General features: G+C 48.8%; 6 protein-coding genes across 6 annotated transcripts; 3 read left to right on the forward strand and 3 right to left on the reverse strand.

Annotated features, from left to right (window-relative positions):
• Positions 1-4,587: 4,587 nt before the first annotated feature.
• On the reverse strand, positions 4,588-5,436 carry MYCTH_2307300 (uncharacterized protein). Its single transcript, XM_003664408.1, has 2 exons — positions 5,232-5,436; positions 4,588-5,174 (listed from the first exon to the last, which is right to left on the reverse strand). The coding sequence occupies exons 1-2, from the start codon at positions 5,303-5,305 to the stop codon at positions 4,778-4,780; spliced, it is 471 nt and encodes a 156-aa protein (XP_003664456.1). The 5' UTR covers positions 5,306-5,436; the 3' UTR covers positions 4,588-4,777.
• Positions 5,437-7,388: 1,952 nt separating this feature from the next.
• Positions 7,389-7,694, reverse strand: MYCTH_2063325 (uncharacterized protein; the record flags this gene model as incomplete). Its single annotated transcript, XM_003664409.1, has 2 exons — positions 7,389-7,483; positions 7,544-7,694. 2 exons carry the CDS (start codon positions 7,692-7,694, stop codon positions 7,389-7,391), a joined length of 246 nt encoding a protein of 81 aa, XP_003664457.1.
• Positions 7,695-8,528: 834 nt separating this feature from the next.
• On the forward strand, positions 8,529-10,393 carry MYCTH_2307303 (uncharacterized protein). Its single transcript, XM_003664410.1, has one exon. It carries the CDS (start codon positions 8,713-8,715, stop codon positions 10,135-10,137), a length of 1,425 nt encoding a protein of 474 aa, XP_003664458.1. The 5' UTR covers positions 8,529-8,712; the 3' UTR covers positions 10,138-10,393.
• A 1,894-nt stretch (positions 10,394-12,287) lies between these two features.
• Positions 12,288-13,376, forward strand: MYCTH_2307306 (uncharacterized protein). Its single transcript, XM_003664411.1, has 4 exons — positions 12,288-12,428; positions 12,516-12,773; positions 12,849-13,157; positions 13,236-13,376. Exons 1-4 carry the CDS (start codon positions 12,371-12,373, stop codon positions 13,340-13,342), a joined length of 732 nt encoding a protein of 243 aa, XP_003664459.1. The 5' UTR covers positions 12,288-12,370; the 3' UTR covers positions 13,343-13,376.
• Positions 13,377-14,320: 944 nt separating this feature from the next.
• On the reverse strand, positions 14,321-15,962 carry MYCTH_2128270 (uncharacterized protein; the record flags this gene model as incomplete). Its single annotated transcript, XM_003664412.1, has 3 exons — positions 14,321-14,404; positions 14,789-14,861; positions 15,523-15,962. 3 exons carry the CDS (start codon positions 15,960-15,962, stop codon positions 14,321-14,323), a joined length of 597 nt encoding a protein of 198 aa, XP_003664460.1.
• A 2,249-nt stretch (positions 15,963-18,211) lies between these two features.
• Positions 18,212-20,440, forward strand: MYCTH_2307310 (uncharacterized protein). Its single transcript, XM_003664413.1, has 5 exons — positions 18,212-18,339; positions 18,400-18,505; positions 18,574-18,600; positions 18,745-18,964; positions 19,028-20,440. The coding sequence occupies exons 1-5, from the start codon at positions 18,264-18,266 to the stop codon at positions 20,075-20,077; spliced, it is 1,479 nt and encodes a 492-aa protein (XP_003664461.1). The 5' UTR covers positions 18,212-18,263; the 3' UTR covers positions 20,078-20,440.
• The last annotated feature ends 112 nt before the right edge of the window (positions 20,441-20,552 follow it).

Genomic DNA, 20,552 nt, shown 5'->3' on the forward strand with positions numbered 1-20,552 from the left:
CTAGCCCCTAGGCCTATAAACTAGGTACTAGTTTAAGGGCTATAGGTAGTATATTAACCCTATAAATAGTAGGATAGTACTAACTCTCTAAAACAGCACTTAGCACCTCCTAAACCAAACCTCTATCTAGTTAGATAGGGAGGAGCACTAGCTTAAAGAGTCTAGGGCATCCGAGTGTTCGCGATTATAACAGACAAGTCCGGCAGTTCGGATGGCAATGATGACAGATACGAAGGTAGCGATAGTGATATTCCTCTAGACAGACATAAAAGAGTCTACTTATATAGAAAAAGACATCCTAACTTACAAAAGAAAGAAGAACTATATCTTATTACTTAGATCTAATAGAGCAAATAGGTATTAAAAACCACTTATTGTCTTTATTATACCTGTTATTCCCCCTAGTGCCCCTAGATAGGCGCCCCTTATCTATATCTAGCATATATAATAAAGCTCCTTAGAGCCTGAAAATAAAACTATACCCTGTGTCCCTCTAGTTATATCAAGAGCTCCTAGCCCTAGTCTAATAGGTTAATCTATAGCTTCTAGATAGCTAGTAGGTTATTTTTAGTTTCTTCTAATAAAGACCTTAAGGGCCTATTTATTATCTTAGGTATTCTATTAAAGGATCTTAATTTATAATTAAGGTTATAAGGGTAGTAAGTAGCTAAAGGTATAATAGTACAGTTTATAGCTATTACCCCTTTGGCTAGTTATAAAAGGGAAGGGGCCCTAGGCTATAGAAAGGAGATATAGGTCTATCGGGCATTGTAGAACACGCTGCTAGCTACTTACTAGGCTAGGGTAGGCCTTCTATAGGGTCGTCGTCTTCTAGTAGGTTACTAAAGTCGAAGGCTACCTTCTAGTATAGTTATTCTAGAGGCTAGAAGGTTTAAAGTCTATACTAGTAGGCCTCCCTAGCCCTCTCTTAGGCTTTAACCTTCTTTAGGCAGCCATTATACTATACTATATAGGGGCCCCTATAGGTTATATACTTATAAGGGACCTTATTATAGTAGGTAGGGCATTAGGCTTCCCTAGCCTTCCCCCCTCTCCTAAGCCCATTAATATTATATAGACTTATAATAATATTACATTAAGGTATACTAAAGTACTTCTTCCCCTAGCTATATAACCTAATATATAAGAGGAAGAGGTTTTCATCCGGCCTATTAGGCACGGTTTCCTTTGTATATAACTAGAGAGGCTCCGACATGCTTATTAGCATAGCAGCGTAGGATTAATAATAATAATAATAATATATAAGAGGAATAAGTAGCCAATACTTTATTTATTTACCTTAAGACTAGGGCTTATAATCTAGTCTAGCCTCCTAGTTAATATATCTTTAAAATAGGAGATAGGCCTCTTATATAGCTTATTAAAGAGCTTCTCAAAGTTATTACTCCTAGGGTAATTACTAATTTCTTCCTTTAGAATCTAAGTTCTAAGGAGGTACTAGAGAAAGAGCCCCAGAGTTTTAGGATCTTCTCTTAGAAGGAGTAAAGGTAACCTTATATTTAGTTAGTTTAGCCTTCTAATTAGAGAGAGAAGGACTAATCCTTCTCTTCTTCCTTAATCTAGCTCCTTAATATTATCCCTATATATATTTAATGTTAAATGATTTATATAGAGTTATTCAAAACCTAAGATACTAATAATTAGAAAGGGTTTACTAAATAAGATAATTACCTAATAATATCTAGTTATCTAATTAGGTATAAAAGATAATTTATTTATTATTTTTATAAATAGTTAATATATTATTGTTATTAGTCCTATACAACTATACTAATAAGTATGCCAAAGCCTCTCTAGTTATATATAAAGGAAACTATACCTAATAGGCTAGATAAAAACCTCTATCCCGCCTTTAACGCCTAATCCAGAATACTAATACATTACAAAGAAAAGGAGAAGTGGCTAGGATAGCCCTATAGAGGCCTTACCTCCCGGTCTAGCCTCCTTATAAGGTAGTATTCCAGAAGCCTCCCTAGGTCTATTAGCTACTATAGAACCTTCCTTACCAAACGACGGTTTTGGGCCCCTATACCCTGTAAAACGAGGTCTAGGTCCCGTTACGACCGTATTTCCTAGGATTCCCACGTTCGGCTTCTTAGTAGGTTCGAGCACCAGATTATTAGGTGCTCTATCGTTTCCCTCCTCTAGCTATAGGCACAATAGGGGGTACTAACCCCTGGGACTTAAACCCTAAATAAGAAGTTATAGAGGCTAATAGCCCCTATATAGGCCTGTACTAGTAGGGAGCTCCAGGCCTTTATTAAGCCCTAATGCTTTTATAGGCCTTCCCTTGTAAAAATGGTTAATATATGGTTTATAGTTATTAGTTATAAAAGAGAGGAAGGTTAAGTTAGAGGTATTTATAATCCTCTTAATTCCTCTCTAATACCTTCTTTATCTAGTTATTCCTAGTTATATTTACTAGTTCTAAGGCTATTTAATAAAGTAGATATATTAGCCTCTATATAATTAGGTCATTCTTCATTAGAATCCCAAAGAATAGCCTTAACTTATTTATATCTGGTAGTAATGAAGAAGTATAACCTATTATATAATAGGTTATTCTAGCCTAGTTATAACTTCTTTATATAGAAATCTAATAGTTCTAGAGATCTAAATGTTAGGAATTAAAGGATAAGTATCCCCTATCTCTTCTCTAACTTCTTTCTAGTTTTCTAAGCTTCTAACTAATTCTCGTTTAAATTTATCTTTCTCTATAGACCTAGATAGCTCATACTACTTCTTCCTATATTACTTTACCTTTAAACTTGCTATAAGCTCTTATAAGCAAGTTTAACTATTATATTAACTAAGAGAGTTAAGCGCTAGAGATATAAATCCTCTATCTAGGAAGATATCAATATTAGCAAGGATACTAAGCCTATACGTCCTTTAATAACTAACTAACTAATAGATTTAACGACTATCTAATATAACCAGTTCCTTATACCTCTTAAATTTGAATAGGTAGTAAGAATAGCTTACCTATAGTTAGAGTCTAAGAGTATAGGCCACTCTACTTAATTAAACATATTTTATAATATATATATATATATATATATATATATATCTTACCTTTTCTTTAACATCCTATAGTTTAACAATATAGACCTTAATCTATAAGTTTTTAGACATAAATTAAAGGTTAACTATAGGGCTAAATAGAAATTAAGCCTATATATTCGAATAGCTATTTTTAGCCTTATAGCTATAGAGTATACTAAATAGTCTCTGGCAATCCTGTTCGGCATTTCTAGATATACTATCTATAGTATAATTAAACACTAGAAATCTTACTATGCTTTAGATTCCAATCCTCAAAGTGGCTATCCTAAGGTTTTTATACTTGCTAAGAAATGATATATCCTTTCAATAGTCAAAACAGACCAATATATAGCAAGGAAAGCTATTATTAATATTAATATTATTGTTATCAGTCCTATACTACTATACTAATAAGTATACTAGAGCCTCTCTAGTTATATATAAAGGAAACTATACCTAATAGGCTAGATAAAAACCTCTACCCCTCCTTTTAATACTACATCTAGAATACTAATATACTATAAAGAAAAGGAGAAGTAGATAAAATAGCCTTATAAAGGCTAAGCTTACCTCTTAGTCTAACCTCCTTATAAGGTAATACTCTAGGAGCCTCCTTAGGTCTATTAGCTACTATAGAACTCTCCTTACTAAATGATAGTTATAGGCCCCTATACCCTATAAAACAAGGTCTTAGTCCCTTTATAATCAAATTTCCTAGGAGTTTTACGTTCGGCTTCTTAGTAAGTTCGGGTACTATATAACTAGGTGCTCTATAGTCTCTCTCTACTAGCTATAGGTATAATAGGGGATGCTAACCCCTAGAACTTAAACCCTAAATAGGAAGTTATAGAGGCTAATAGCACCTGTATAGGCCTATACTAGTAGGGAGCTCTAGGCCTTTATTAAGCCCTAATGCCTTTATAGGCCTTCCCTTATTAAAACTAGGTATAGGGGGTCCTTGTCTAATATATGCTATATCCTCTTACTAGCCTAGTCAGCCCTCTAGTAGTTACTCTAGCTAGCTGCTATAGCTAGTTCTATAGTCTGTAACCTCCTCTATAAGGCCTATAGAGGGGGTAGGCCCCCCTTATGGCTCTTTTAAACCTATTGCCGGATTGTTATTCCTGCTATCTCTAAGGCTATATAGGCTTTGGCTCCTAGTTCCTCGCCCTAACCCTCCTTCTATTTAAAGCCCTATAGGCTAAGGCATTATAGATATACTTAGTATAGACCTTCTAAGCCTATAGGAGGCTAGGGCACTAGGTCTTTATAGTAAGCCTAGTTAAGATAAACTCCTAGGTTTCTAACTTCCTTGCTACTATCTTATAATATATAAATATATCGTTAAAATTTAGTAATTAGACAGATAGATTTAGGCAAAAAGAGTATTTATCCATAGGAATATAAAAATATATATAATGTAAAATATAACTATACCTTAAGTATAACTTTCTTATATATAATAGTTTGATAAGAAAGCTTAATTAGTATAGTTATTAAAGTCTTTAAACTATTATATTAGTCAAGTTTAGAATTATATAGTGCTCTATCCCTCTTACACTATATCTTTAATGTCTTTACTAAGAACAAGTTAATAGGTTCTTAATTATTAGCTTAGCTTAGCTTCCTATGAACTCCTTATAATAAGCTCCGTAGGTTCGCCCTAGCTCGTCCTGCCCCTACGGACATCGATCACGGGACCGGCATAAGCTTAAAGCTTGCTCTGCCGGTCTGAAACCAGGATTCGTTCAAGACCTTGTCTCATCTTAGGGTCCATGCCCTTGGGATTAGGCCTCGCGGTGTCACGATCAACAAACACCTGTACAAACTCCCCAACTGACTTGACAGCTTCTTTACCATGCTCGAATAGGGCGATCTCGTAAGTGACGCTCGAGTTTCCGATTCGGTTGACGCGCAACGCAAGCTCTGCACGTGAGGGGAAGGAGATGGACGAGAAGTAGTCGTTATGGGAGTGGACAACCATCCCATATTGCGGAGAAGATTGCGGATTAAGCCCGCAGTGTTCTATGAGATAGGTGTTGATGACCGAGTCGTACAGGAAGTTATAGATGGAATTATTCATGTGGTGGTACATGTCATTGTCGGTCCTGGTCTGATCAGCTTTGGTAAAAGTTCGGTGGTTGTGGGCACGGGAGGCCAAATACCATCGCGTTCGGTACTCAAGAATGTAGGGGTAATCGGCTCTGGTCCGGCGCTTGAGCTGGCTAAGGTTTGCCATGGCTGGTATCGATCAGGGGTGCTCGGGAAATAAAATGTCGTGGCTACTCAGAGGGGGGAATGGGACAGTACACTGGTCTCTAGTAGGCAAGGGTTGGGAGCACTTGATGAATTGTCCCTTGGCATTGAAATATCCGAATGCACCGAGTAACTACCCGGTGGTTAGTTGCTGACTAATTAGTTCAGGACTACCACCTGTCTCCCGACAGGTGGGGCCAAAACCCCCGGACATGCCAATATAGCCGGACACATCGCCACCAAATTTCCTATACATTCGCGTCTTTGCAAAAGGTGCCATCAAGTTCAATTACTATCGCAATAACAGCCTCAAATAGCTGCAAATAGTTCAATTGTAAACTAGGCTCTAAAAAGCTCAAAAACGCAATAAAATTCAATTCTACCCGGTTGCAACTAGTCGAATAACGGGTTATGTGACTCGCCTTCGTCTCCCTCTCCCTCTATATCATACCCCCTATCCCTATCACTCTTAACGCTCTCAATTACAATAGTGCCTTCTCTTGTGCCTTCTGTTTCAGCCTCCTAGTGATGGTTGTTGTCTTCTGTCCCTGGCGTTGCTACTGCAGACTTACGGGCACGTCGCTTCTTGAACCTCCTAATGTCCTTGATGATGGCCATATATGGAGACTCCTTCTTACCCCTAGATAGAGATGGTGACTCGACATCCTCTTCCTGCCCATCTTCACTATCTATGAAGTCAAATCTGTCATCATCGCTATTGTCAATTGACATTGCAGTCGCGCCGCCAATCTATATCCCAGGACGTTCAGGGGATAGGAGTTTAACTTCTGATAACGGCTTAGCTAACCAGGGGATTAGGACTTCTTTTCTGTCTCTAAAGTCGAAGAATACTAGTAGCTAACGCTCCTTTGGTAGAACCTAGAGAGGGTCCTTGTTATCAAGAGGAAGATAGTCGTTCTTGTTAGTCTTTTCTAAGAATTTGGTAAAGGTTGCTATACGAAGGCGATGCCTATTAGTGCCAGGAATCTTGTTCTCTAGGCGCCTTTTCCAGACTTTGTATTCCTCCCTATACTCTTGTTTAATCTGCTTGACGGTAATATAGGTAGCTTTTCGGCTGGCATCTCGAATTGCCTTAGCGCTCTTCTGAGCTTGGATCTCCTAAAACTGTTAAATCTACTAGATAGTTATACTTATTATAACCTCTCCTATTAGCTTGACAAGTTAGCCTTGTATTTTCTTGGTAGATAGTATGGCCAGATAGGCTCTCTTGTCCTTGGCAAAGTTATTTAGATGTTTATATACTAGCTAACCCTTATTAACTATTAATATAATATCCCGAAAGTGTTCTTATATTAGCGAACTAGAAAGCTTAAGATATTGCTCTTGAATGCGGTTAATACCTTTTTTTATATATACCTATCGCTTGTTATTAGGAATCATAGTAGGATGTCTGATGCTTGTACTAGATAACACTTTCTCCCTGATCTAGTCTATTATAATATATCGGTTTGGTAGAAAAAGACTAGTCTTTTGAATCCTGCTATAATATTTTGGCGTTTAAAACTAGCCTCCTAGATTTCTTAGAATCCTCTGATAAAGTCTGCCTAGGTAAACGTAAGATCGCTGTTTCGAACTACCTACCGGAGATGTTGTTAATGTGCTTCCTTGAGATAGTAAAAGACTCCTATATCTATTGGCTAGATGAAGTATATTAAATAGGGAGGGAGGAAGATAATAATAATATTAAATAAGAGGTAGTATTTGTAAAGTTTAAGGTTATAATATCCTATAAAGTTATCTAGGATAAGTAATTAGTATATACGTTCTTCTAATGGCATAGATATACGGACCGAATCTTCAGGGGTAACGTTATCTAGGTTGACAAAGTATATACCAAGAGCAGGACTATAGTTACAATAGTCATAACCAAACCATTCCTCGAAGCTTATACTATGTCGCTAGAACTTGGTATAGATAGCAAAGGAGTGTTTATTAAAATGTTATATCTAATCTATTATAATCTTAGCATTATTAAATACTATCTCTAACTTATAGAATTATATCTCCTTATCAAGACCTTCGACATCCTAATCTTCTAATAGCTACTATTTAAAGATATAGAATACTAGGATAGTATTACTAATAGCATTTCCGGCACCAATTATACTTATCAACTCTCGATTATAAAGGTCTAGAATCTCTAGCTAATAAAATACTATAGTTAGTATTCCAAACTAATACTTAGAAAAGAGAAAGATACTAACCTTCTTCTTCTTATCCGTCTTGACTATTAAGATCTCAAACCGCCCATTTAACATTACAAGTATATACCTAGTCTCGTCTACATTCCAATAGCCAGATACGGTAATCTTGAAGCTTTCGATAGTATCCTTAAGCTTATTAAAGAACATCTCTAGTTCTTCTACCTACTGCTCGGCCGAGAGTCGGTTTGCTTCGACTAGTTTGAAGAATGTCGGCTGAAACCATAGATGATCCTGTTTCCAACGTGGCCACCAGTGCTTACTGACAGGAGGGAAAGGAGGATCACGACGTGCCCGTAAGCGGTTGGCAGCATCTTAGAGAAGATCTTTGGCAGCGAGAGAACTAGATTCGATGAGCCAGTACGCGTATCCTTCGAGGGCGGAATCTTCGTCGTTTCGAAGCGACCGAGGTCTTCTAACTACGTTGCTACTGGTGGCTGGAAGTCTAGTATCCTTCAATGACTTCAAGTGCCAGCCAACCTGGGTCTTTCTAGTCTTGAATAGTTGAGCCGCGTGCCGTATACTGGGTTCCTTTCTATGGGGTAAACGGCTGGTTCGGTGGCGAGTTTGAGCGGCAAGGAGCCATTTGGCGGCCCATATACTAGCCGGTTCCTGGATTTGGTCGGTCAGAGGCATCGTATACAGGAAAGTGGGTTAAACTGGGCTTGTGGCAGTGGTTGTGTCTTCGAGTATAGGGAGTTGGCTGGTAAAATTGGACACGGGTTTGGACGCGTACCTGTCCGGCCGTATCTGGGCGTCCGGGGGTTTTGGCCCCACCTGTCGGGAGACAGGTGGTAGTCCTGAACTAATTAGTCAGCAACTAACCACCGGGTATACAAGCTAGCGAACACTTCTTGGTCGGCAAACCGAGGCCCGGCTTGCATCGGTCGGGTGCCGAGCAACCGGAGCCGAAGGCGGGGTACATTGCGACTTTGAGATACTGCCTTCTTTGACCGCCCTTTTTTTTCCCATGCCAACGACAACAGCACCGGAGCGAGCAATACCTGTTGGAGAAGATCTACGCCGTCACCTTTAAACAAACGACCTATTTGTCAACGTCGAATATCTCGGGCGAGTACGTCAGCAAGGACGTGAACCAACACCGAAACGTCTTACGACACTGGCTGCACCAAGGTCACTATTGGCTCTTGCGACGTCTTGCCGGGAGATGGCGGTCTCCGTAAGCCGCGTTGCCGCCTCGGGCGCGTCGCAAGGGCAACAACAACGTGAAGGCTCCGCCCAGCCCGACTCTACCCGTGAGCCCGTTTTGCATCTCCCTGCGCCTTCGGTACTTTGGCCACGGCCTTATTATTTCAAAGACGGGCTGCGCCGCGTCTCCCCTTACTTCTACACATACAACACATGGTGCAAAGAGCGATGGCGGGGCCGGGAGCTGGTTGAAGTGTTCCAGAGCGAGTTCCGTGATCGGCCTATCGAGTACTACCGCGCAGCCATGGAGTCCGGACAAGTTGCTGTCAATGGCAAAACCGTCGGCCCTCATCACATTTTGAAAAACGGCGATCTCATTTCACACACCACGCACCGCCATGAGCCACCAGTCACGGCCGATCCGATCGGTATCATTCACGAGGACGATGACATGGTTGTGATAAACAAGCCATCCGGCGTGCCTGTTCACCCGGCCGGACGCTACAACTACAACTCAGTCGTTGAGATTATGAAAGCGGAAAGAGGCCCCGGCTTCGAACCACGGCCTTGTAACAGACTCGACAGGCTCACGAGCGGCATCATGTTTATCGCGAAACATGCCAAGGCCGCCGAAAAACTGGGTGCTCAAATATTCAAGCGGAGCGTTCGCAAAGAATACATTGCTCGCGTCATCGGCAGGTTTCCTGACGGAGAAGTCGTGTGCGACCAACCCATCCTTCAGATCTCACCCAAGCTCGGGCTGAACAGGGTTCGAGCCAATGGAAAAGCAGCCCGGACCGTCTTCAAGCGGCTAGCCTATTATCCTCCATGCTCGGCGAACAATGGGTCTCGGCAGCGCAATGATGCGACGGAGAACCAGGCAGTTGGGGTTTCTCAGTCGACCACTCAACCAACCGGGGGCCGCAAAATAGACGAGGGATATTCGATTGTGCGGTGCTTGCCTGTGACAGGAAGAACTCATCAAATCCGAGTGCACCTGCAGTTTTTGGGGCACCCGATTCAAAACGACCCCATATATGCCAACCAGAAGGTCTGGGGTTTCGATCTGGGTTATAATGATGCCGAAGGAACGCTTAACAGCGACGAAGACGTTATCAGTCGCCTCTCCCGCATGGGCAAGGATCAGGTGGCGGATGCGGTCGCTTATTACGACGAGATGGTGGACGATTACTACAGGAAGAAGGCCGAGAAGATGTCGGGCGAGGTTTGTGAAGTGTGTAGCACCCCGCTTTATACCGACCCAGGAGACCAAGAGTTATCCCTATGGCTTCACAGCCTCCGGTACGAGGATGCCGAGGGAGCTTGGAGCTACGTTAGCCCCCTGCCCGCTTGGGCCCTACCGCCAGAAGGCGTCAGCGGGCCAACGAAAGTCGGTAGCATTGAGGACCTGGTGGGCGCAGCTGGTCCTGCGATTGACGAGTAAAATCGGCGCCTTGTCTACAGTGGAAACAGGCGTCTCGTTGCCGATGATGCTACTTACGACTACGCCCCTCTCGGCATGGCCAGGGCGATAGGTGGAGCTGATATTTGTCACCGTCATGGCATAGCAAGATATACTTTAGCCCAATACCTCATGGCGCTCAACCGGTCATATCGCCGGATCACGATGTACGGTATGTCCCCGTTTGCGCTGCTTTACGACTGGGCGTGAGTGCTCCTGAGTGCTGAACCATCTCTTCAGGACAGCCACTTGGGTTCATCCTTCACTGAGATCGTTAATTTTCGTCTTGGTGCTCGAGCAGCTCTCGCAGCCACAGCAATCACTGCTCTCCTTCGACAAACTCGATTGGTCTTGCCGGAGCTACCAAGTTCTGCTTGCTGTCTGTCGAAGATCCAGGCTCTCAGTCGTGAACTCAACACTCTGTCGAGCTCCAAGCCCTCGGAGTGTATGGTTTGTTCTCGTACGTCTCGCTCCAGCGCGGTGAGTCCTATCCCGCGGAACGGGGCAACGAGTCTTGTGGGGCACAAGCGTCTCCCTTTAGAATACAAGTCTTCCCGCAATCTCGCTGCCATTGTTGCTGTGTTGCTGCCAGGGAGCCACCGCTGAGGGTGCGATCATTCGGCAATCTGAGGGACCAGGAAGAGTGTTAAGCCGAGTTTGGCAGATATTGTTGCAAAGGGGTGACACTAACATGACATTCCTTGGTGAGCTCAATGGCTTCAATTCGGGGCCCGGTCAAGGGATTTCCATCTTTTGTCGCTGGAGACTTGTTTGGACCTCCGTATCAGGTCAAGGAGAGGCACGACAACATCTCACAGCACTACAGGGGCATCAGCCGACCATTCCGGGAGTACCCAGGTGATTGACGACTTTGTCCTCTGTTCTGCCTGGTTAACACCCAGCAATCGTTGTTTCTCCCTGGCGGCTCACTCTGCAACGTTGGGAGCGCCAAGGGCTGGGCGGACATAGCTTCGCCTGCCAGCGTTGCCCTCTGTGGGCCAGTCCCAGCATGCCCTACACTATCTCCGCCAATCGTCGCTGTCGTCATCAAGCATGGCAGCAGGAAAACATGTCGTCAGCTCCCTCTCTCCTAACCAGAGCAAACAACTCGACCAGATTTTTTTTTTCCGGCGAGCCTGTCCCTCCCTCTTGACAAATTTATGCAGTCAATGGTCAACAGCCCCAGACGATGGATCGGGGATGTTTCATCTTGCCATTGTTACTCGCTGAAGGCAAGCCCTCGATGTGAAGTAGCAACGCATAACCCTAGCAAAACCCGGGAATCTAGAATTCGGCCTCCCCTGTTGCAGCGTGGCCAGGAAGTAATCGAAGCGATGGGTTTTGGCATACCGCAACTTTCACAGTAGGCGAGACCACTTCCTGATCGAGATACGCAAATTCTTCTTTCCCGATGAACGACGCTCAAGGGAGATTGTACATACGTACACATGCTCGGTGGGTATGGCTCTGGAAACCCTCCAGGTGCTGCTGCAAAGTGGTCGGCGATATGGGATCTACGGCCAGGATTGCGGTTCTTCAGTGGAGAAGGGTGCCACACAGTGCCTGCGCCGACGAAGGATGTCGTCACCAGCCTACTTATACCCACCGCCAGACTTTACTTTACGGTTGGAGGCGGTGATCGGACCCGGGTGAGACGAAACGGGGACAGAGGGTAGCGTTGGTGTGGTAAGTAGAAGCGCAGGGGGGCAGGCTGCTAAGCTTTGGTGCGTCGGGCAAAAAGACCGTAGCGCCTCACTCGCGCCATGCATGAGAGGGTAGCCAAGGACGATCGCCGCCTGCTCCTTCTGCGCGATCCGCTCCGGCTGGCAAGGATGAACCTTGAGCATGTGCCCACAGTCCTGCTTCTCAAGATTCCGCGAGCTCCACCTGCGAGGCCAATCCTTACCCTACACACCCCGGTACGAACAGAGGGTGAGGGTTTATTAGGCGGGCTTAAAGGGAAGCGTCGCGCCGGACCTCCCTGGGGCTCACTATTCCGAGGCGCGACTCGAAGCCTCCTCAGATTCTACCTTCGCGATATCCCGTAAAGTCAGCGCTGCCGCCCCTGTCACATCCGGTGATTCCGCGTACGCTATACAGGTTCCAATATACGTGCTGCGGTCAGCCCCGGCTCCCTGACCCCAACCGTTCGCTCAACTCGCTCGCTCTGCCATAGTCGGGGCCTGGATCACGAGAACACCAGGAAGAAGGGAACATGTCCCCGCACCCGGCTCAGAAAGAGCCACCCAAGCTGTCCAAGGGAAAAGGGAAAGGTGAGTTGGGCAGTGTCTTGACTGCCACCTCGTCATTCCCAGGGGCTCTGCTGTTGCTGACCATGTATGTGGTTGCGTATCGAGCAGGCGCCAGGCGTGTGAGTAATTTGTCAGAAGAACAGCGGAACAAGAAACGAGAGAACGACCGGATAGCACAACAAAATATTCGCCGCCGCAACAAAGAGCTGATTGAGAAGCTCCAACAAGAGGTGGAGGATCTCAGAAAGCGGGATAGGGTGGACATGGTAAGCCGGTTGATCAGGCGGAACAGGGAGCTGGAGGACGAGGTACATGCGCTCAGAAAAACCCTTTTCTTGCATACTGGCCGGCCGTATCCCACACCTGGTATGTACCATGGTAATCTCACTGGTCACAATGTTCTTAGCACGGGCGTCTAACTAAATGTTGAATCAATCGCAGGATTTGAAGTGGAAGGACTGCCCCCAGGCGGGCATTCGGGCGATTACAGCGTGCCGCATTCTTTCGGATCGCCGTACCTCACCACCGCGAACCCTTACGACCAGTGGCCGAGCAGCGTGGTACCTGTCCCATCTACGGTCACAGTCAACTCGGTCGAGTCAAGTCCAGGGGCGTCCGGGCACGGAGACGATTTTCCGCCGGCGTACGTGCACTCGGGTGTGCCGGCGATCGACGGGACCGTCATCGCGGGTAATACATCGGCGCCCAGCCTCAATCCTGCCAAGGCGGAGTACCAAGAAGTTGACACCGGTATGGCCATCGCGGGTCACAAGGGCTTGTCTTTTTTTCGTGGCTTGACTTCCGCTGACGGGAGGCGATCCCCAGCAGGATCATCGAACAACGCCTATCCCGGCCACAACGCGCAACACCCTTCGGCGTACTTGCACGAGCCTCCGTGGGTGTATCCTGCCGGTACTTACTACACCACACATTGAATACAAAGCGGGACTGGGACTTTCCAGGGAGCCGGCCGCAGTATATTACAGGCGGCAAATCAAAATATCAGTTACCGAGGGAGAGAGTGACGACCCCTTGCACAGTCAGCGGTACTCGGATTCCGGATCTGCTCGGGCTTGATCTCCGCTTGGCGAACAGATCCGGTTTAGTCGGGGAAACGTCCAGAGTCGATCTGCACAGCGGGCGTGGAGTTGGTTGTAGACTCATTGATTTTTTTTTTCCCCTTCATCCCTCCTCGGATGGCGTTGGCAGGCCTTTTGGAACATGTGGCGGTGGCAGAGCTGGGTCACGGCGTTTTGGGCTGGTTTCGTGGGGAGAACATGGTACCGGTGTTCTGCATCAGTGGTTCTTAGGACGTGACATTTGGGGCTATCAAGGGGCGCGATCCTCGGGCACACATGGGAGGCGGATTTGTCGTTCATGCTGGTACATGAATTGGGGAGTGAAGAGCACGATGTGTCTTCACTGCCTCGCTCGGCCGCACGGCGTCGACATACATAGAATGAATCTTGTACATACAAAACATAACGCCGTTGGTCTCAGAAAGGCATCATTACGTGTATGTTTGTACATACATCGTAAACAGTCGGACGGCGGACACCTCTTCCTTCCCCGGCGCGGGCAAACCCGCCCCCCAACAAAACCAAACCGTCCCTCTCTTCCCCTTCGTCTGCCTTTCCGGACTGCCCAACCTGTTCCTCGCTCTCTCGACCAGCCCGCACGTGCGCATTGGGCGCCTCGAAGCGCCAAATGTGCGTCAAGCGAAGTGGAGGGTTTCGGGGTTTAACCATCCAGCCAAGTGGTTGACTGCGGGGCTTGGATTCCTACCTGAGGCCCGGCAGTGACGTTTAGTCGCGTGCAATTCGCTCAGTGTGGGGTGCATGCACAATCGCCAGCCCAGGCCCAGATGGTAGTGAAACACAGACCCGATGAGCCGGGTCGAGACCCGTCCCACATCACACGTTGGCCAGGGAGCTGTCGGCATCCCGGGCGTTTTGCGGCAGCGGACTAAACCCGTTATCCCGACACAAGAAGCGGTCCTGTTACGAGTGTCCTCGGCACAGACGGGGATGTATAGGACTTGGTGCATCTAAAGAGGATCACTCCGAGAGGCTTCCGTTGCTATGAGGGCTGTGTTGATGCCGTCACGCCCCCCCGGCACATCTTCCCTGGATGCCTGGGTCCACGCTACGAGTGAGTGTATGTATGCAGACCCAGCCACAGGTATCAGTCCACGGAACCGGCAGTTACTGGCAGCACGCAGCACGCAGTAGCTAATGGGCACGAGAGCCAGGAACCGACGACGTGTGGCGCACAAGGTATCCGCCGCCACGGTGCCCAATGCACGGTATACGTATCGCACCGTACATGTACGGTGCACTTGCGCCATTCAGTGGATTACGCAAAAACGGAGATCTCCGAACGTCCTGCCGATCGATGCTGCCCATGTTGCCCGTTGGCCGAGACGGGGGCTGGATGGAGGGGTAGAGGGAAGCTCTGTTTCAGACATGGTCCATCAGCACGCATGTCCGCAAAATGGTGTTCTCGGGGGCGGAAAGTGCCTGTCCAAGGAAGTCCAAATCGACCGGTGTGTCAGGAAGACGTTCTAAGGATGGCAGTTTTATTTCCGTTTTTCGTTTCTTTTTTGTTGTTGGGTGGGAGAGGGGAGGGGAAGGTGGGAAGGAAGAGAAGGAGAAAGCCGGTGCGACGATGGAGGTAGGTACATTGGGAGGTCCTTCTGAATAAGGTGCCTACTTTTTAGGGTAGGTACCTAGCCACACGGCCGAGTTCGAAAAAAGCATGTAGTTTGGCAAGCGTTTTAGACGCAAATGACGCATCGTGAACCTACAAAGAGCGGCGGCCGTAAGGGCGAGCTGGCGGTGCTAGATGGCGGAGAAGGACCTGAAGGCCGGGCCGGGGTCGGTATATCGTGTAAGGGACGGAGTAACTGCCCTGCCCTACTTTGATGTGCCAGCAGCCCGGCAATTGCATGCAGACTACCTCCTTGGAGCTCACCGTGTGCTTTCGCCCCTCGCGCTTTGCCTCGTGTCAACTCACCCCTGTTTGGAAGCAAATGTCTAGCGTCGAGCCAACAAGATGATAGCAGGAGTGGATCATCCGCTGCGTAAAAAAGTAGGAGCAGCGATCGTTGGCTTACGTAGTTGCGATCCCCGTCGCACCGGCGCGGGCTGGAATGTGTACCAGAGTTGCGCCAGCCGGAGCTCTGAAGTCGGATATCCTTCGAAGATGTGGTCGGCCAACCAAGGATGCCCCGGTTGGAAACCCCGGAGCTTCCGCCGATTCTGCGGCCGAGGAGGCACGAAGAGTGGCTGCCACAAAAGCTTGGTCGCCGAGCGAAAACCTGAGACATTCCGCGATGGGCGCCCGCAGCGAGCAGGCAAATGCACCCGCAGCAGCATAGGAGGGGAGCTCGCTGACTGCGGGAATGTCGTATTCAAGAAAGCTTGGTTGCAAAACCCCTTTGCCCAGCCGAACCATGAGCGTTCTGGTCGCATCGAGGCCGCCGTGGCCGCTCAGCTGAGGCGCATTGTGGCGAGATGCGACGCCCCTCGTGACGGGGTTAGTTTGGTACCACATGCCCCCATCTGCCGGCACTTAGTCTCGTCAGGGCTGCCGTGTCCGCTTGAAGTAGGTTCTCTGAGGCGAGTTGACCATCCCGCCCGCTCTCCACACGACGTACTCCGATGGCTTGCTTGCCCCGGATTTTCTCCAAAGTATACCCACCACGAGCCGCTCACAACCAGGGGGAGGGAGGGGCAGCAAATATGGTAATCGAGGGAGGGGAAGGGCATTAGAAAACGGGGTAGGCTGAAAGAGAGCGGGGCGCGCGCAAAAAATCTACGGGTGATCCAGCTGCAACTCCAGTCAGACAACCGCGTGGCGACATTCTTTGGGCGACTGTGCGTTCCGTGTCCCTATGTCCTACGAAGTGTCTGCCCTCCTCCGCTTATGCTCTCTGCAGGTACCGGGGTCTTCCCGGTGAGGCGTCTCGGCTCAGAAGGTTTGACGGACACGGCCCAAGCCCAGGCCGGCTGCGACTATGGCGAGTGCTGCTTGTCTAGTGCCCGATTGACTGTTTGGCTTCGAAGCATTTAGCAGTGCGAGACCTCCACTGCTCTCTGCAATCTGTCCTCATATCAGTCGTGTTAGTCAGCGATTTGTACATATGCGAACCTTAGCTGTAAGCCAAGCACTAGACTCCAAAGTAGTCGTCGACCGTGCCTGTAGGGATTTCCGACGGGTAGAGATATATATATATACACATATATATACGTGTGTGTATATGTATATGTATATGTATATGTAGTAGGTAAGCAGGCGTGGGCGTGTGAACTGCTAGTGCGCCCGAGCCCCTGTTTCGTCGTCGAGTCTTGTAGGCTCGGCCGAAGCATGTCGCCGCACACGACGAACCTGCTCCAGCTCCATGGGAAGGAAGATGTTCAATTCACTGGTGTGTAGTGTAATGTAGGACCTAAAGTACTGCAACTGTCCCCATGCAGCACCTCCGTGCGAGTTTTGGTTGGTCTAGCTTTGGTTTGCGGTGGTCGCTTCGGGACTGGTATGCCCAGTCGGCGCCGCGGCCGAATCTTGTCGGCGTTGCGGTGTAATGTTACACACACTGAGCATGGAACGGAGCAAGCGGGGGTGGTTGCGGGCTTGGCACTGCGCAGTGCCATTGGTTCGCCGGGCACAAACAAGCTTTCGCTTATCAGGGAGGCGCCGCTCACGTCACTGGCCCTGGCAATTACGCTTCTTTCGCTTCTCTCCCGCAACCATTCCGCTTCATCGGGATCGCCCCGCAGCAGGACGGTTCAACACCAACAAGGAGCCCCGATGGCCAAAAAAAAAAAGGCGAACGAATCCTCGTTTCCTCAATCTGTCTGCCAGATGGGCGCCATTGCAGGCGAGTCGAAGCTAAGAACGAACAGCAAGTCTCAGTTGTGCGAGTCTCGGATGGCTTGCGGTTCTGCCTGGAAGAGCGTCCCAAGTTTTTTTGTCAATATCTCCGGGGACCATTGACGACCGATGCGCTGTAGATATGTATGTATGTATGTACATACATACACAATGGAAGATTTGCAGGCACTTACACCCAAATGTGTTCTGGCATACTGTAGGTTGGCCCCACTCCTCTCAAAGCGCCTGCGCAAGCTGGGTGTTATTTCCCTCCAATTGCCGGGTTGAGAGTTCTCGCTATTGTTCTGTCATTGCTGGTTGTTTCTGCACTTTTCGCAGTTTTTTTTATCTCCTGCAACTGCCTGCCAGCCTGCTGACTGTTTGACAAAGGAGGGGCAAAACAACAACCCAAAAGTAAGAAGAAAAAAGAAGAAGAATCAATACGACGAGTAAGCCTCGGTCGAAACCAGGGACAAACTAAACCGACTTAGAACGGAGACGGGCTCTCTTATGCAACTGCCCACCGAGTCATTTCATCCATGCAAAATTCAGATCCTGCTCGAAGGCCGGGCAATGCGGTCGACAACGGTGAAGACGTTGACATCCCCAGACGGGCAGAACCCGGTCATTCGCTTGCACCCTGCGAAGATGTGATGGAGAACGGCAGCAAGCACGCAAACGGCGACAGCGCGCGGGCTGTCTCGTGGAAGGATCTACCTCGCAAGGACCAGCTGTTCGTGATCACCATGACAAGGCTGAGCGAACCGCTGGTTCAGACGTCGATCCAATCCTACATGTTCTACCAGCTCAAGTGGTTCGACCCGACGCTGCCCGACTCGGTCATCTCAAGCCAGGCCGGAATCTTGCAGTGCGTGCCCCCCCTGCCTACCCGTCCCGCACCGAACGGTCGATGCCACTACAGTGTCTGACCCAGGTCTCAACCGTAGTGCGAGTTTCACAGCCGCTCAGTTTCTGACTGCCATGCTATGGGGACGACTCGCCGACTCAAGCCTGTTCGGCCGCAAAACCGTCCTCATGATTGGCCTTGCCGGCACTCGTGAGCTTCCCGAGCAGCTGCTTGCTGTCGCACCACCGCTGACCCTCTCGCGCCATTTAGTCTTGTCGTGTATTGGCTTCGCTTTCTCGACCTCATTTCCGCAGGCCCTGTTCTTCAGGTGCCTCGGAGGCATGACTAACGGAAACGTCGGCGTGCTCAGAACCATGTAAGGATCGCTCGCCTTGTCGTCCTGACTTTTTGGCGGCTCCGATCATTGACTCTGGAACGCGACAGGATCAGCGAAATCGTCAGAGAAAAAAAGTACGTCGAGCGCCAGTGGATATCAGCAACAACGCCCCTTTTCCCCTCCCCCTCTCCAGCACCCTCTTCTCTCCTTGTCCCCTTTCTCCCACTCCTCCAGACTGCCCGTGCTCGTTTTAACTCACATGTGTGTGAAACAAACAGGTACCAGTCCAGGGCCTTCTTGTTGCTGCCAATGACATTCAACATCGGCGTCATCATCGGGCCCATACTGGGCGGAATCCTCTCGGACCCGGCAGGGAGCTATCCGAAGCTCTTTGGCCGCATCGAGTTCTTCAGGCGCTTCCCTTATGCCACCCCAAACCTCGTTTCCGCCTTCTTCCTCTTCTGCGGGTTGCTTTGTGTCTGGCTCTGTCTCGAGGAGGTGAGTCGCTTGGTCAGCCGACGAGTCCGCGCGAAGCACGCTCACATTCAATACGATACGCAGACCCTGGATTTGGCCGTGAATAAACCCGACCGAGGGCTGGAACTGGGGCGGAAATTGCATGCGTGGCTGTCTCCCCACCGTTCGAGAGCAGGCTATACGCTTCTGCCAAGCCAGGGTGGAGGGCTCGACCTTGAAGAGCCGCATGGGGGCGGAGTTGCACACTCGCGGCAGACCTCCGTCTCGGAAGTGCCCCACAGATCGAACCGGCCACGACGCAAGTACACCCAGAGACTCGCCTTCCGGCGCATTTTTACGGCAAACGTCCTCTGGACCCTAACCGCAAATTTCCTGTTGGCTTTCCACCTCGGCACCTTCAACTCCCTCTGGTTCGTCTTCCTCTCGACCCCCGTGTACGATCCGGCGGCCGAGGGTGGCGGGCAAGCCAGTGATGCTTCCCTCAAGCGTCGTTCACCCTTCGTCTTCACCGGAGGACTCGGCCTCCGCCCTCCCGAGGTTGGCATGGCGATGGCTATCCTTGGCGTGATTGGCATTGGGCTCCAACTCGGCGTCTACCCCTGGCTCTCAGCACGTCTCGGCACCGTGGGCAGCTGGCGTCTGTTCCTGTCCTTCTTTCCCCTGACGTATTTTCTGGTGCCGTATCTGAGCCTGGTCCCGTCGGTCAGTCCGCCACCACATGCCAAGGACGGTGTCATGATCTGGGTGGCCATAGTCGTCGTGCTCTTCTTCCAGGTTGTCGGCCGCACCTTCGCGCTCCCCGCGCAAACCATCCTTGTGAATAACTGCACCCCGCATCCCAGCGTCCTGGGTACTGTGCATGGGATTGGGCAGAGCGTGAGCAGCTTTGCGAGATCCCTTGGCCCCATTCTTGGCGGTTTCTTGTACGGGTTGGGATTGGCTAGAGGAGTCGTGGGCGCCGTGTTCTGGGGACTCAGCGGTGTTGCTGCGTGTAACATCCTAGTGAGCTGGTTTGTGCGTGAAGGAGATGGACATGAGATATGGCTAGAGGGTGACGAGGAGGAGGCCGAGGTGGGGGGAGAGCGGGGACCGGAGCGGGCCGATGAAGAACGGAGAGAGCGCATGTCTCCTTGATGATATATGTGTATATATGTCCGCGGTAGCGGGTCAGACTGGTCATCTCCTGTAGGCAGCATCCGGAGCGTGGATAGTAACTGTACAGGAGAACCCAGCGTCCCTAGACATGCGCATACGATACTTGGTTACTAGCTCTGCTCTTCTGGGTCCTTCCCCTGCGCAGAGCGAGTTAGCAGACGGACATGCTCGATTTCGGGTTGACCTCTATTGACATGGTGATAACGATCAAGGGTCCGTCGCCAAAATTGGCAAGGGTCAATTGCAGCATTCCAACTACTTACACTGGGGGGGGGGTGTCTCCACTGAACCCACTCTCGTCATTCAACCATAAACTTTCATCCCGTCCTTCGTACAGTGGGGTCAGAAAAGTGTTTGCCCACTTCAACCCTGGTAATCCACTTCCAAATCACTACCCCTCTTCAACTTCAACGACGGCTACGCCGACTTTTCCATCTTCAACCTCCTCTTCAAT

This window comes from Thermothelomyces thermophilus, chromosome 4 (assembly GCF_000226095.1).
Source record: "Thermothelomyces thermophilus ATCC 42464 chromosome 4, complete sequence".
NCBI lineage: Eukaryota > Fungi > Ascomycota > Sordariomycetes > Sordariales > Chaetomiaceae > Thermothelomyces > Thermothelomyces thermophilus.

Bases quoted from the DNA above. Each gene is read 5' to 3' on its own strand.
- MYCTH_2307303 (XM_003664410.1), top strand. From the start codon at position 8,713: ATGGCGGTCTCCGTAAGCCGCGTTGCCGCCTCGGGCGCGTCGCAAGGG.
- MYCTH_2307306 (XM_003664411.1), top strand. From the start codon at position 12,371: ATGTCCCCGCACCCGGCTCAGAAAGAGCCACCCAAGCTGTCCAAGGGA. The intron at 12,429-12,515 runs GTGAGTTGGGCA...CGTATCGAGCAG, and splicing joins GTCCAAGGGAAAAGGGAAAG to GCGCCAGGCGTGTGAGTAAT. The intron at 13,158-13,235 runs GTATGGCCATCG...GATCCCCAGCAG, and splicing joins GTACCAAGAAGTTGACACCG to GATCATCGAACAACGCCTAT.
- MYCTH_2307300 (XM_003664408.1), bottom strand. From the start codon at position 5,305: ATGGCAAACCTTAGCCAGCTCAAGCGCCGGACCAGAGCCGATTACCCC. The intron at 5,175-5,231 runs GTATTTGGCCTC...TGATCAGACCAG, and splicing joins CTTGAGTACCGAACGCGATG to GACCGACAATGACATGTACC.
- MYCTH_2307310 (XM_003664413.1), top strand. From the start codon at position 18,264: ATGCTATGGGGACGACTCGCCGACTCAAGCCTGTTCGGCCGCAAAACC. The intron at 18,340-18,399 runs GTGAGCTTCCCG...CGCGCCATTTAG, and splicing joins GATTGGCCTTGCCGGCACTC to TCTTGTCGTGTATTGGCTTC. The intron at 18,965-19,027 runs GTGAGTCGCTTG...TACGATACGCAG, and splicing joins TCTGGCTCTGTCTCGAGGAG to ACCCTGGATTTGGCCGTGAA.